The 15,668-nt window shown below is 35.7% G+C and overlaps 1 protein-coding gene across 3 annotated transcripts in view; it reads left to right on the forward strand.

Annotated features, from left to right (window-relative positions):
• The first annotated feature begins 13,065 nt into the window (after nt 1–13,065).
• Nucleotides 13,066–15,668, forward strand: part of LOC121294638 (dmX-like protein 2) — a 42,246-nt gene continuing 39,643 nt past the window's right edge. For all 3 annotated transcript variants that reach the window (XM_041218556.1, XM_041218558.1, XM_041218557.1), the window contains exon 1: nt 13,066–13,457. In XM_041218556.1, the coding sequence (XP_041074490.1) occupies nt 13,371–13,457 (87 nt within the window). In that variant the 5' untranslated portion in view covers nt 13,066–13,370. The remainder of the gene's footprint in view (nt 13,458–15,668) is intronic.

Below are 15,668 nucleotides of genomic sequence, written 5' to 3' on the forward strand. Positions count from 1 at the left end.
ATTTTAATCACAGGTGTGTTGAGATTGTAGACAGGCAATTCCAACAATAAAAAGGTAATAAAAAAAAGGTTATAAGTGTATTACTTTTGTGTTTCTTTCTTGGAGCGTCTTAGGTACATCTTCCGTGTTAGTCCTGTAAGCCTTTTTACCAGTACAACAGCTTGTTAATATGTTTGATTTCGAAGCATCTTGAATCTTGATGAGTGGCCTTGAGGAATTAGCCTGAAGATTTAAGTCAATTATACCACACATCAGTGCTTTATTGCTGGTGATTAAGACCTGGCCAATTTAAGCACAGTAGTTATTTAGATTCATACAGTGTGCATTCAACTAAAGTAATTAAAATATATTATCAACCATATTCACATGCAGTCCTTTTTGGTAAACCATATTAGGCTGAAAATAAAAAGAATAATAATAATAATCTTTGGCATGTGGTGTGAATATTCTCTTTTTCCCTGTGGCCTGCCAAATTCCTGTGGTTTCTCATTCTGTCTAGCAGAATTCTTTCAAGCAGTACCATGACAACTAGACACTAAAAGGAGGCTGCTGCCGCCTCAATATTTTTATTAATTTGAAGCTGGCCTCGTAGAAAATGAACTCTAATTATAATTCAAAGTAAGGACAGTGGAATGACATCACATTTGGACTGTAGAGCCACCAGGAATGTAAGATTGATCCTGGATGGTTGCCAGACAATATTAACTACCAGATTGAAAGCTAGCCTACCCCCTGTTTTCTTAACCAAAATTGAAGTCTCTTTGTGTTTTTGAAGTGTACGGAAAAGGGACGTTTGTATTGTGGTTAAGCTGCTTGGTTACGGTCTTATGCCGAGAATTATATGCTGATATTCTGAGACTGTCGGGATATCAGCATGGTGGAGAATGTAGTGGGGTGTGTAACTGAAGCACTCCTGTCTGATCTAGATTTTGCAGACCCCTGCAGTTCTGACCATGTAGTGGGGTAAAGGCTGCATAACTGCTTGTCCAAAAGGATTTGAACCTTTTGTACCGTGGTTAATAGACTTGCTTGGGGATTAAGCGGCAGCTGACTCATGACCAGCCTCCTTAAGTTCCATTGCAATTAGCATTAGAGAATCAAAGAATACAAAGTGATCTTTACAAAGGGATCTTTTGTTGAGACAGATTTCTGTCTTGAGGGAAAAAACAAAGCAATTATACCTTTGGTTTTTAAGAATGCTTCTGATGATTGCTGTGATTAATAATGGACTTATGGTGCTTGTTATGCATTTCCAGTAGGTTTCTTGAGGATAGCATATGAGATAACTGATCTAACACTTTCATTTTTCCCATTCCAGTAATATGACACTGGTCTCTGCAATAGATCATTTTCAATACTGCAATAATGACAAGGTCAAGGTAGCAGAGCTCTGCCATGTGGAAATGGATTTTGAACACTGAAAGTTAGACATGTGATGTTTCACTGATGATAAAACCACTGAATTAAATCAGTCCATGCGGTTGTGTTGAGTCTTTGGATTAGACCCAGCAATCAATGTAATGTACAGTGAGAAGACGTCAAAGACTGATGACTTGCTGATAAGTCCAAGGCACGACTTACCTGAATCTGTTTAGTAATCCAGCTATTGTCAGACATTGCGGGGGGGGGGGTTTAATTAGTAAGAGCATCAGTATTTTCTCTACTGAAAAAGACGTGATGGATATAAGAGCATCATTTGTTAATAATGTTGTTTAAAGTTAATCAGTTGTTTACTTCATAATGAAACTATATCAAAGTATTTATTAGCTCAGTAGTATAGCAGTATTTCCATTCTTTATCTACAACTTTATTTACTGTATCACTATATAATCACAAACTTTCAAACCTATTTTAAGCTCAGGCATTTTACACTTGGTTATCCAGCCACATAAAACGGAGTTCCACACAAGCAGATTAGCACACATAAATAATATTATAAATAAACATTTTCAGCTTATTTGTACCTGTTTATGTGCTGCCTAGTTGTAACATAATGCACATAACTGCATATAGTGGCTAGGATTGTATAAATAAAAATCAGGCATTCATTTTCTAATAATAATTCTTTGAAACTTGCCATTTGTAATTAAAGCTAATTTAATTCTGATCAGTTCTAAATTGGAACTAGCATATTTTAACACTTGGAGCTTGTCTAGAGTTTTTCTTTGAATATGCATTTTAAGCTTTGTCACTAAGTAGCAGTTGAAGGTGCTTTTCACACTGTGCTTGTCAGTTCTTTGGAGGATGTCAGTAAAATCAACATGCCCGTCTGTAAATGGCATAGAACCACACATCTTTCCTGCAGTTTCAGAGGCATATGTTGTAGCTTCAGATCAGAGACACTTTGTAGTTATTCCTAAGCATGGAGATACTGACTTGAGCCATTAGATTCACAACTACTGTACATTAAGAAATGGGGTATTGATAATTAGTATACATACTTTGCAAGAATCAATTAGACTGCAGTGCCAAGACAAGAACAGTTTGTATCTATGTGCTGTGAACCATTAAATATCATTTTTAGATGTAAACTGTATGCAGTATTTTATATAAACTCTGTTAGGCAGAATCTAAAGCTCTAACAAACTAAATGAACAAGCGCGTCAGCAGTAACATACTGGAGTAACATGTGTAAATACAAATTTGGTATATCATTGTACATCAATTTCATGTAAAGATGTGAATGTGACATCCTACATTCTGATACTATCAATACCTTGTGCTATAGTATGCCTTCACTGCATTTTATCACAATTGGATGACCAGTTCCTTTATGTGCAAGGTGTTTATGAGCAGTTGTCTGGCTTCTTATCGGTTATATCCCCTTTCTTCTGTATGCTAATGGTGTTTTCCATCTCTTTACCCACTAAACTATCGGATAAAGTGGCCTGCCCATTCCCAGCACTGCACAGTTTGTGGGTGAGGTGGAATTCCAAACCAAAATCTCTGTGAACCCAGTCACCGGGATAAATAATTAAGCCTAAGTATCTCTCTTTTAAAACATCATGGGTTGTCTGTTACTTTTAGCCTTGTTTAAGCCAGAACACATTGCTGGGCTTCCAGTTTGTTTAGGTGTGGAGGCTGCGGCAGGAGGTTTTCTTTGACTTCCACGCTGACAAAAGAACCCTTACCAATTTTTTTTCTTTTTTTTTCACATTCAGAGTTTGACCCATTATAGAATTTTACTGAAGCAATGCCAATTTTGTTTGCTTGCTTGTAACTTGCTTGTGCATCTTTTCCCACAGTAGCTGCTTGGATGCAGATCCCATTGTGTATGCACTGAAACCGGTGAGAAATACAGTATTTGAAAATACAACTTAATTCATACTTAACTAATTCCTTTTTTATACAGTTAAATGTGCTGTACTACATAACTGCTTGCGAGTTAAGGTTAGAAAAAGCAATAGAAACAGAAGCCTTTTGGCGACTTTCATGTGTGATTCACTGTGATATATTTATATATATATATATATATATATATATATATATATATATATATATATATATATATATATATATATATATATATATATATATATATATATGGCCTTCAGTGAGTTGCAGAAAAATAATTTCTTCTAGGGTTTCTATGACGTCATAATTAACGAGCCCGAAGGACGAGTAATTTATAAACTGTCACAGAAACCCGAGATGGAATTGTTTACCTGTAACTCACTGAAGAGGCTCATCTATTATTTTTTATAATACCCGTGTGATGCTAATATTAAAGAAGATGAGGTTCAGTAGTACAGTTCAGGGGTTTTTTTTTTTTTTTTTTTTTTTTTAAATAGTGTTTTCCAGTGCTGTACAGACATTCTATGGCATTATCGTTTAGTTTCTCTGAGATACAAATACACCAGCTTTACATATTTTTTTAACCTATTCTCATTTTGTTGATCATTGATGAACATATCTGTACTGTGGGTGTTTTCAAGTGATAGAAAACAAGACATTTTGTGTTTGAATTGAAAGTGGTGGTCTCGAGGAGTCGAATGGGTCAAAGTTCCCGTACATTTTTCGCTAGAGGAATTGTCATTTTTTGACGTCACTACTGTTGTATTATCACCTTTTTTTGAATGGCTCAGGATCCATCTCTCTCTCTTTCTCTCTCTCTCTCTCTCTCTCTCTCTCTCTCTCTCTCTCTCTCTCTCTCTCTCTCTCTCTCTATATATATATATATACACACACACACACACACACACACACACACACACACACACACACACACACACACACACACACACATTGTGAGCAGAGATGGGGTTAAATTCCCCCCTGCTGAAGAAAAACATGCGTGAATGCACATTTGTTTAATTTAATTGTTTTCTTCATTACTAATTATCACCACACATGGTTCATATTGAAAATTAGAACCAGGTGCAAGGTTTAAAAGAGAGACAGTAAGCTTTTTCAGGACTGCTGAGTAGTACTAGGCAGAAGGTTTCAATACAAAAATAAATGCTGTATTAAAACTGTGGGTTTTGTTTTGTTGACAGGTAAACGCTTAGCTGTCCTGCACGGTAGTCAGGGACCTGTTCAAAGTGAAGTTAGGCTCTACGTTTGAGCTAGGTGTTTATTTAGTTTTATTTGATTTTGTGTTTAAAAATAAATTAGCACAACAGCACTTTAAAATCCATCTCTTGTTTGTGGGTCTCTAGTGCTGGGAAAAGAACCCGACGCAAGCTTTTAATCCTTTTATCAACTTTAGTAGATTCAGAGATTCAGTAATTTTGTTTTTGTACATAACCTGAATAGATGATACTGGTTAGGAATAATGGGGGAAAAAAATCTAATGTTCAAATGTACAGCTCCATAATTGCAGGTTTTAGGTGGGAAATGACACACGAGTATAGATACAGTATGTTAAATAAATCTGAACCAAGATTTCTTTGTTACGCTGTTTGTGTTACTTTAACAGTTGCTTTTCTAAAAACACACTTGACTGTGCAAGAGTGGTTTAGATTCAAAGAATATAAACCAATAGAATTGTGTTGCTAGAATCCAACAGACTGAATTCAACTGAATGATACATAAAGAGCAAGAACATGAAGCATTATTATAGAAAATATATGATATTCTTCATCTCCTGGATATATGTAATTGTTCTGCAGGCTTGATTTTCAATTACATGTTTCTAGTAACCTCATACTTTTTTCATCAATAACTTACTTAAACATAAAGCTCTCTACATCACAAAAAAAATATTCTAACTAGAAGAGTGAAGGCACATTAGGGGGACAAAGCTGTACAGTGTTCATAATTACTGTGATCTGCAGTTCGGTCAGTCCAATAGAGCACCAAATCCACCCATATAACAGTTTGATGTATGAGACTCTGACAACTAATTTTAATAACTGTGGGAACAAATTAATTGATCTAAAAGCAGTAGATCTAAATGCAGTCACTGTTTCAACTTTTAAAAATGAGCCTTCTGTGTAACAAAGCACCTATGTGTGGCTCTTTAGGGTATTTCTGCTTGTGAAAATCTGTAAATGCCAGTGATGATCCCTATGTAGATCCATATGCAGTCCCCTACATAGAATCTTATTTGCATTCTATAACTTTAACCAATCAATCTTAAGATTTATAGATAGTTGATTGGTAATAAAAATACATGTACAGGCTAATTTAGGCAATACATGTACAGGCTAATTTAAGCAAGTTTGCATCTTTTTTTTTTTTTGTAGATCCTGACACATTTCCAAGTGCTTAGCTCATAACTGCTATAATTGAAATATTATTGAAAAAAAAAACTGTAGTTATGATTCTTTTGTAGTTCTGCTGCAGCTTTTCAGACATGGATCACACATTTGTGCTCATGAAAGCTTTTACGGTTATAGTGAATATACTGTGTATATCTTTTCTTGTCCTCTGTGTTTTATACTGTGAGTTAACCAGTATACTCTCCTTTGAAATGGAGGCATACATCTCTGAGTCTAAAACACACAGAGTAAAACGAATTATCCCTGTTATATGCTTCATAAATCTTTTAAATCCTTTTCATGCTGCTATGAAACCATACTATCTTGCTGTACGCCTTTTCAGGCATCTTGTTTATAACTAACAAAAGTAATGTTCCTTTTTACTTATACCAGCAACAAAAGAAAATGTACCATATTTTTTTTTATCTACAGTTAAAATTAGGCCCATTTATGAGAACAAGAAAAATGCAGGGGACAAGCAGTTCCAAGAAGTATGCAACAGGCCGACTTCCTTTTTACAGCAATGTACATCAGTAATGGTAACAACGCTTTATTTTTTTATTTTTTTAAAGAATGCATGGTATAAATAAAGGACACCTGAGTACATGTTCTTTAGTTGTGGTGGATTTAGAAGTTTAAAACAGAAATTTGATGCATAGCCAAACATGCTTGTGACAGGGTGAAGGTGTGTAAAAGGGGCAAAGTGTGGCCTCCCGACAGATATGGAGGCTAGCAAGACCAATCCCTGTACCATTATCAAGATGGCGCTGACATCTGAGTCTGGTTGTGGCAGCCATCTTGATAAGGGCAGCTACATATGTGCTCTAGGTTTTCTCCTCATCAAGTCTGTAGTTAAGCAATTAACCAATTTGTTAATGAGTGTCTGAGAACGGATTGATGGGGTGGAGCCCGGAGACTATATTGGGTATTGTGATAGCTGTAAGGTTGGTCGAGTAGGGGAAGGAGCGTTACGAGCTTGGCCGCCCAGAGGCACTATCAAGTGTACTTGAGAAACCATAACTGTTTTTATTTTCAAACGTGGTATCTGGTACTTTACTTGGTTAAAGAAATTTCTGTTTGAAAGCTAACCTTTCATTTACTGTTGCACTTGCTTGGTCATTTCCCCTGGAGGGGGACGTTGTCTGCACCCCTTCAATGAGTTAACCCTTTCATTAACCAACCAACAGCTTCCCCTAATGAATGACATGTGAATTGGACCCCGGTGAAGTTATTTAAATAATGTTTTTAAAAGTATTAATAATTAAGTGAAAGTGGAAAATGGTTTAGTTGTTATATAATTGGAGAATTATTAAGACTAGAGCAGTTTTTCTAAAACATATTTAAAACATGGGTTCCCCCCCCCACCCCCACCCCCACCCCCACCCCCCCCAAAAAAAAAAAAAAAAAAAAAAAATTAAAATGGCTTAAAGCTATGTGAATAACAATCTTCACAAACAGAATTAAGTAACTTGCATGGATTGAAATATTAACACCAGGGTTCATTACTGTATATAGATACACAATAGAATCTATTGTGTTAACATATGTTTGTATTTTATCTTATAAACAGAAGCAATTGAATTTGAAATAATTATATCAGCATTCAGTATTATCACAGATGTGTTCTCTGGAGTAAGCCTTTCTTTCTGTGAGTTTAGCGACGCCCACATGGATTAGTCACCAACTAAATCATCTGTTGCTACTGCTCTAGCTTTTACAAAGACAATGACCAAAGGAACAACTGGAGATTATTGGATCTTGTAGATTTGAGCCCCCAATGGCACAAATCCAACACCTTGATCTCATCACTGCTGCTTCATCGGTTTGATGCTCTGGTGGCTGTCCCCTATCTCCATCTGTCGCAGTCCTGGGAAATTTTTACTAAATTATCCAGTCTAGTGTGAAACTTACATAATGATTCTTGTTTTGTCATCCAGCACAGACGAAATAACAAATTTCAAACCATGTCATAAAAAATTAAAAAAAACACATTATCAACCACTTACGGCTAAAATTAACTTATTGTATGAGACGACAGGGTAATTCTTAGTGACTGTGGAAAGCTCATTAAGGCAGCAGGGTGTTTTGATTACATCTTTTCAAAAATTAAAGATAAACAATTTAGAGACATATTAAATTGGGTGTGATTTATAGGCAAACTAACAATAAGATATTGCCTCAGCTGGCCAGGAAAATGTTCTTTCCAAAAGAATCTCCATTAAAGGGTTTAGTGGCACAATTGCGGTCAGGGTGAATTATAATATCCTGACAAATGAAGATTTTATGGGCATTGCAAGAGTATATGAGAAAGCAACAGATGAATAGTAATGTGCCCAAGCTTTCTTGTAAACCAAATAATAATAAAAAAAACATTGCGATTGACCAGATTTTGTATTTATTATTTCCGAAGTAGTCAAACTATAAGGTAGTTCGCCATCAACAAATCGTGCCAATGTGACCTCACAAATTATCATAGATCTACAGTATTAATAGCCGGTGGGTGTTTTCTGTGTTTTGTTATAACAACCTGCTTATAGAAATGTGCTAGAAGACTGCAACGTCTGCAGTGGATGTGTATTTAAATGACATACTGAAAGGCTCCATAGTATTGAATATTATATAAGGTAAGCCAGGTAAGAAGACAAGATAACATGTAGATATAAGTGAACCTTTGACATTGTTTGTGTAGGTTGATGGATGAAGTCGATTGGAGCAGCATAGAGAAGTCAAGACAAGTTCCTCTTGCAGTTTGAAATATGTAAGGAATGCAGAAGAGGAAAAAAGCACTGTTTGAAATGTTGGCCATGAATCTTGGGGCACAGGAGATAAGTAGATCAAAGAAGATGTGAGTTGTGAATACCTAAGTGAATACCTAAGAATGTATTGGAGAGGATACTAAACCCAGCTGCCAATCTAAACAGGTAACACATGATCAATGACTCCATAGGAATACAGTATTTAGAACAAAATACAAACATTGAGAATGCAGGTATGAATCTCAAAGGGGGTATGTACTGTACAGAACATAAAAAACCTTATAAAAGTACAAGAACAGCCGTACAGTGTGGGGTACAAATGAATATAGCTTGTGTCAGGGACCACAGCTGTAGGGAGTTAACTGTTTTCTTCAAATATGTCCTCTGAACATGTCACAGGAGGATTAGATAAGTATAAGAACATAAGAAAGTTTACAAACGAGAGGAGATTTCTCATTACATGAGAGTAGAGCTTCAACAACATTACTGGGGAGTTGATTCCAGACCCTCACAATTCTCTGTGTAAAAAACTTCATGTTCTGAATGATTTGTGACCCCTGGTCCTTGTTTCTTTTTTTGAAAAACTCGGCTCTTCGCCAAGATAAGCTTTTAGAATAATTCGCTCTTCTTTGGTTTCTAGAGCCAACTAAGACTTTTAGCCTGTCTGCATTGACAGTAAACTAATTGTGATCTCATCTGCACTCTCTAGAGCCAGAACTGCACACAATATTCAAGATGAGGTCTTACAAGTGCATTGTACAGTTTTAACATTATCCATGTGAACCAGAATGTACAAATGTGTGAACAACATATTCTATAGTACAATCGTACAAACGACAAAAAATTTATTACAGATTTCCATTACATGAGAGTAGATGTTCTTCCTGGTGTTGACTGGCTCTGAAGATAAGTAATGCTGGCTCCAGGGATAAGCTATCCATCTGCATCTCCATCCATAAAAATTAAGTTTAAGGGTAAGCTTATGCCTGGTGTCAATATTTTCTGTAATGCTGGCTCCAGGGATCAGCTATACCAGTAATGTCCATTAAAAATTAAGTTTAAGGGTAAGCTTATGGAATTGTCAATATTTTCTATAGCTAAACCGTTGCTATAACTAACCATTTATCTCCTCAACTGTACTTCACTTTTGAGTTTTGTGTACAATATACAGTATATAGAGAGATGCTTTTCAAATTATGATGGAACTTGCAAAGGAAATTCTTTATATATACATTTAAAAAAAAAATAGAATTAAACCACTGAGAATGACTGTAAAAGCAGGGATTAGGTAAGGGATACAATCTCAATTAAAATGTCCTTTGGTGCAACAGTAGAGATACATGTTTTTTCTGGATTCCATGCCTAGTTGTCAGTATAAAATAAAGAAGCAGACTCTTATATAATTCAAGGAAGATGCAGGCACTCAAAAGCTTTATGATTCAAGCAAAGCTGCTTCATGAAAAAACATTGCATTGTCTGCAGTTTTAACAAATGAATTATATTTAGTTTTCTTGCTTTGTGCACAAATTCAATTAAAAAAGGTAATTTATAACAAAAGGCAGCCTCTCTGACTGAATTGCTATTTTCCTTCCAGCACTTAGCTGACATAAATCCAATAAAGCAACAGTTTACATTTGCATTGATGGACAAAGATACTCAGCCTGAAAAATGTATACTTTAATCCCAGCAGTTGCTTATTATTTCACTCATAAGATCACATAAGATCAACAGGCAATGTACTTCATGAAAAAAAAACAACACAGTTTTAATGTCCATCAGTGTAGCAGCAACAGTATATAGTTAGCAATTAAACATCATACTAAGAGGTTCCTGATTTGTAAATAAATAACAAACAGCTAAGCGTTTTTGTACAAGGGTGATCAAAGGTCATGCTAAGGGCTTCTGACAAGTTCGAATTAGAAACCAATGTACATACAGTAAAGAAAAACTGCTGTACATGCCATGTTTGTTTAGGGTTAGTGAAGGCAATAGGCCTAGCCTGAATGGAAGAGTGTGTAGGAGAGTTGTTGTGTAAGGGAGTAGACACTGCCAGGAAAATGAAGTATGTTGTGGGTTTGAAGAACAGAAACTGCCAGTAGATGGATATTTAAGTTTAGGTTTGTTTAAAGAAAAACTGCTTTAGTTAGTACTCCAAGAGAGCTTGGGTTTTGTTTGTTGTTTTGGTTTCATTGTAAATAACAAAAGTGCACAAACCATGCTAAAATATATGCACTGACCTGAGACTTTCTTGGCACACCCACACATAAGAGATGATACAGCCCCATTTCAGAGTTTTTCTATACTGTAAATATGTATACCAAGTAAATAATTTACCATCCTACTAACGTGGGATTCCTAAATGTCTCCTTGCCAGAAAGCACGCACTCAAATGTTTAGTCTTATAGCACAGATACTATTATCTTTTCTGTAAGAATCTGCAAAGGATTAGCTTCTCTCAAATGAGTACTTGGGCCCTTATAAATAAAAATAAGAGTGCCCTATTTTCATTTAATGGATGTGTTTACTGTATAGTGTGTGTGTGTGTGTGTGTGTGTGTGTGTGTGGGGGGGGCATTTGAAACATTTCCACTTCCAGACTTTATTAGGTTCTCTCTCCCTGGGCATCAATAGGTCAAAGGGTGCCTGCAGTAACAATCAGCCTTTTGTTAACAAATCAGAAGCTAACTGTCTTCTGCAGAGGTTACCGCAGTATCGGGTGATTTCCTTTTAATACAATTTGACTTTCAGAATAGAAAACGTGATGCAAGGACAGCTTTTTCATGTCACATCAGCAAATTAGTAATCTGTAGAGTGATTTCACAATGCAGTACAGAAAGCAACAGAACACTGCAGAGTTAAGGCCCCAGCGATTGGTGCAAATGTAATTGTTTTTCAAGGCCATGCCATCTGTCTTTCACGTCTTTATACACTGCAGGGTTTGATAAAAAAATAAATACATCAATAAATACTGTGCAATGATAGTATCTGTTGTTTGTCACGCCACTAGAGACATTGAACTAGAATAGCCTTTATAGTTTTGGTGGTTTCTAAATTGTTCAGACCATATTTTATTATTATTATTATTATTATTTTTTTTTTTTGATAACTCTGTATGTAAACCATGCCCCATTTAAAAGTTTACCATGATCACATGTCAATGTCATTTTGCAGTTTTTATGTTTCTACTATACGTTTACCACAGTTTACCTTACTCTACCACACCACTCAATGATTTACCATGCTTGCCCATGCTTTATCACATGTAAACTTCAATAAGGGGCAGCTCAGTGAGGTTATTTACATCTACAGTATGTCCTGCCCAGATGTTAGTGGAATGACATTTCACCCAACCACAGACCCTACCACGCCTCTAAAAAAATGGAAAAAGTTATAAATATAGTACAGCTCAGGCTCTCTTCTGCAGAATTAAGCTGGGACAACTTGGTCATGTGTTATTCTGCTCACAGATAGTTCAACACATCTGCTTGGCTGAAGAGGGGCTGCCTGCTTAATGGCTCATTTTAACCTTGGGTGATTTTCCTAAGGCTCTGAAACAGTAATTTTAAACTAAGTTAAAGGCAAACTGGTGTTGGTTAGAAATTGTACTAGCAGGCAATGCGATTTTATAAAACAAAAACAGCAGACTGCCCCTGTCTTTCTCATTACAGAATAATCAAATCCATAAAACTGTAGCACCCAAGTTAGTTTTTATAATGTTCAAACATATTTAAAAAGGTTGTTGCAGTAAACTATTATACCACTAAAAGAAAAACACCAGCTGGTAAAAGGGTATAGTAACAAAGACTAATATCACTCCTAAGCTGCCAATGTAGTAATCTAATTTTGTAGGCTGTTAACACGTAGTAAACTAAAAAAAAATGCTATTTTTTTTTTTTTTTTTTTTTCTGTTTAGTTGTGTTCTTGAAGATACTGTACATACTTAAACACACACACAATGCAAAATACTTATTGATCTGTCAGAAGAAATACTTCCATTCACACTGTGAAACAATTCTTCCGGGCAGTCTGTACATTGCAGGTGCCTTTGTATTATTAGAGTTGGTAATACACCCAGGACAGTGTGGAATGCCCTGAAGCAAAAACTGCTTCATCAAAAGAAAATCTATACATTCACTTGATTTCACCGGCAAGCACAACATGTGTTGATTTATAACTTCTGATGGGAAATGTACAAACTCTTTCAACTCAATAATTGTGCATGCTTACAGAACTACCCCTCCTCGGACACACTTTGACATATTTTCTGTTACATATTTCTATTGCTGGTTCATTGTACATACCCATGACCATGTATTTCATTTTTATTACGTAATACATGTCTATTGAAATGCCAGTACTGAATGTTCGATATTAGGTTATGTGTTTTCTTGTAGCATTTTTTAATGTCCTTGTTTTCTAAGCTCTGCAAAGAAAAACTAATTAATTTCAAGGCCGTATGTTGTGCTTGAGTTGCATTTCAGTCTTAGGTTTATTTATATTAACCATATTTCACTATCAGCTTTATTGTTGCCACACATCCGTGGATAGCTGTGAACGCGCACACCAGTTGTCTTTCCTATGGTGCGCGCTCTCGCAACCTTGAAGGGAAAGGGTGGCGCGCGTTCACTGGGAGCGAGCGAGTGCGCGTGTTAACAGCAGAGACCCATTCGTTCACCAAAGGCTATAATCCGGGCATTTGTGTTTGACACCGAACCGAGACGGGAAATTGTGTAGAGGAGGTGTTTTTTTTACATGTAATTCTACGCATTTATTTCAATATATACAAAGGTTTGTTTTGAAAAAGATACAGACAGGCCGCTTTAGGACGGGTGAGCTTCTTTTCAATTCTAATGTTGATGGAGAAACCGATGGAGGAAGAGTGTCGGTGTTATTAAATATCCGTCTACTGCAAAATGCATCTGCACCAGGTGCTGACCGGAGCTGTTAATCCAGGAGACGGCTGTTACTCGGTCGGTAGCGTCAATGACATTCCTTTCACGGTAAGAATTAAAATATCTAAATCAGTTGTACCTGTTCTAGGAATAGGGATTAGCAAGTCAATACTGAACGCTGCAAGACTTATTATTTTAATGAAACACTGTTGGGCTGCAATGCTCAGTTTATCAAATGACCGTCAGTGTCAGTGCATTGATGCAGTTTAACAATACGATGAAAAAATAAATAAGTCAATAAAAATAGAGTGATTTCTTCTGTGCTGTGATACAGAGGTTGCGCCTAAATCCTTAATCAGTAGGGCTATAGATAAAGATTCAGTAATTGGAATAAAGTCGTCCAGTAGTCTGCTTATCGTGAATCATGCGCAGCATCGGTGCAGACCAGAAATTAGCACAATTACATATTTGTGACATTTGTTGATAGTAAAATGATCAATCGATGCGTTTAGACATAATAGAAGTAATACTAAGTATTGTAATGATTCAAAATGTCTCAACAACCGCTGCCTGCTTGCAACATCAGGCCACAGTTTAAATAGGAAATGCACACTGATGATCAGATCTGATGCGGCTTGAATGCCTTTTGCATTGTGGTTGATATCTTATACGTGAATGATGTGTCATTCATTGTTTTACAGCACGAGAGTAATTTGGTGTGTGTGTGTATATATATATATCATATATATATATATATATATATATATTATATATATATATATATATATATAATCTCGCTTCAATCTGCAACTATCAAATACATTAAAAAGGAGCACGGAAATTGACATGATTAAAGCCCACAATGCATATCCTCTATATTCTAGGGTAAATTATTACAGATACACAATCTGCAAAAACAAATTGTTTGCAACAATTTTGTTCGTATTTTATTTTTAACACGTTGTTTTAATGCACAGATTTGAGGGGTTTTACCATAAGCTTGAAAACAGAAAACGTGCTCTATTCAGACAGACAGTAATTCAGTTTTCTGAAGGTTAACAAACACCAGGTAAATAGGAACCAGGTAAATCAGACAGCTAAATTAGCAGTTATTATATTATTATTATTATTATTATTATTATTATTATTATTATTATTATTATTTTTGCATAAGATGTAAGAATGTTTGCAGAATCTGAGTGACAGATGGCAGTCTGCTTGGAAATGTAGCTGCCTGCATTAGCCAGGGTTTCCACTAGCTGTTACAGTGTGTCTTGATTCCATCATGCATAAAAACATGGTGTGTTAAATTATTTTCTTATCAGGCTATTTTTTTTTAAAATATCAGGTATTTTAGGGTTCATATATAAAATCTACGTCTCATTTTGTGTGTCTGTTTTAGTCATGATAGATTTTGTAAATGCAGTTAAACTTTTTCAAGTCATATCTCCCTATCCAGAAAATGATTTTGTGGTTTGAAACAAATTTATATAAAAGTGTTTGCAGAGTGAACATAAGTACTGTTTGCTACAATTGTTTGCATGTGAGTTTTGTAAGCTTATTTTAGTGATATACATACTATGTGAGCTACTGCATAACTCCCTGAAAAAAAGATTTGTTAATTTGCAAATAAATGACCTGTGTTTTCTAAAACCTGAACACATTATATAAGTTGCTACAACAAAAATGAGCCGATTAAATGGTATAAACTGTAATTGACTATTTGATTATTTTTTTTTGTGTTCGGTAGAGTGATTGATGTTGATGGGTTACAGAGCATTTTGTAAGATTATTTGTAAGAGGTTATTTTGGGAAAGATCTGGCCTGTGCGTGACGGTGACTGGTTTTAATTCATGATCTGGAGTCTTTAATGCCCTGATGAGATATGAGATGCAGTGTCTCACTCAGCTGTTTAGCAGCTATACTGCAAGCAGGTCTTATGAACTGTTAACCATCCTAAGGTCTGAGGTCATTTTAACAACCTTGTAAAAATACACCATTATCTTGGTCAGCAATATTGTTAAACGTATTTTATGAAAGTGCTGTTTTCGTATTGAATTCAGTTTGTATTTTAACATTATTTACTGTGCATATAGCAGAGGTTCCTTATTTCTTATGTTCCCATTAATAAATCATTGTGTTGACAGCTGCTCTCATGACATCTTGCAGGTTAGGTAACAACAGGTGCTGCATTGTGTGCTATCCAAATGTGCAGTATTAGTCTGTCATTGAAAATATTCAGCACATAGTTCGCAGTCCGAGCTTTTTGGAATAAAGCACCACATTGCAGCTGCTTCCAATGTGGTCAACAGAAAAAAA

Source organism: Polyodon spathula, chromosome 19 (genome assembly GCF_017654505.1).
Source record: "Polyodon spathula isolate WHYD16114869_AA chromosome 19, ASM1765450v1, whole genome shotgun sequence".
Classification (NCBI taxonomy): Eukaryota; Metazoa; Chordata; class Actinopteri; order Acipenseriformes; family Polyodontidae; genus Polyodon; species Polyodon spathula.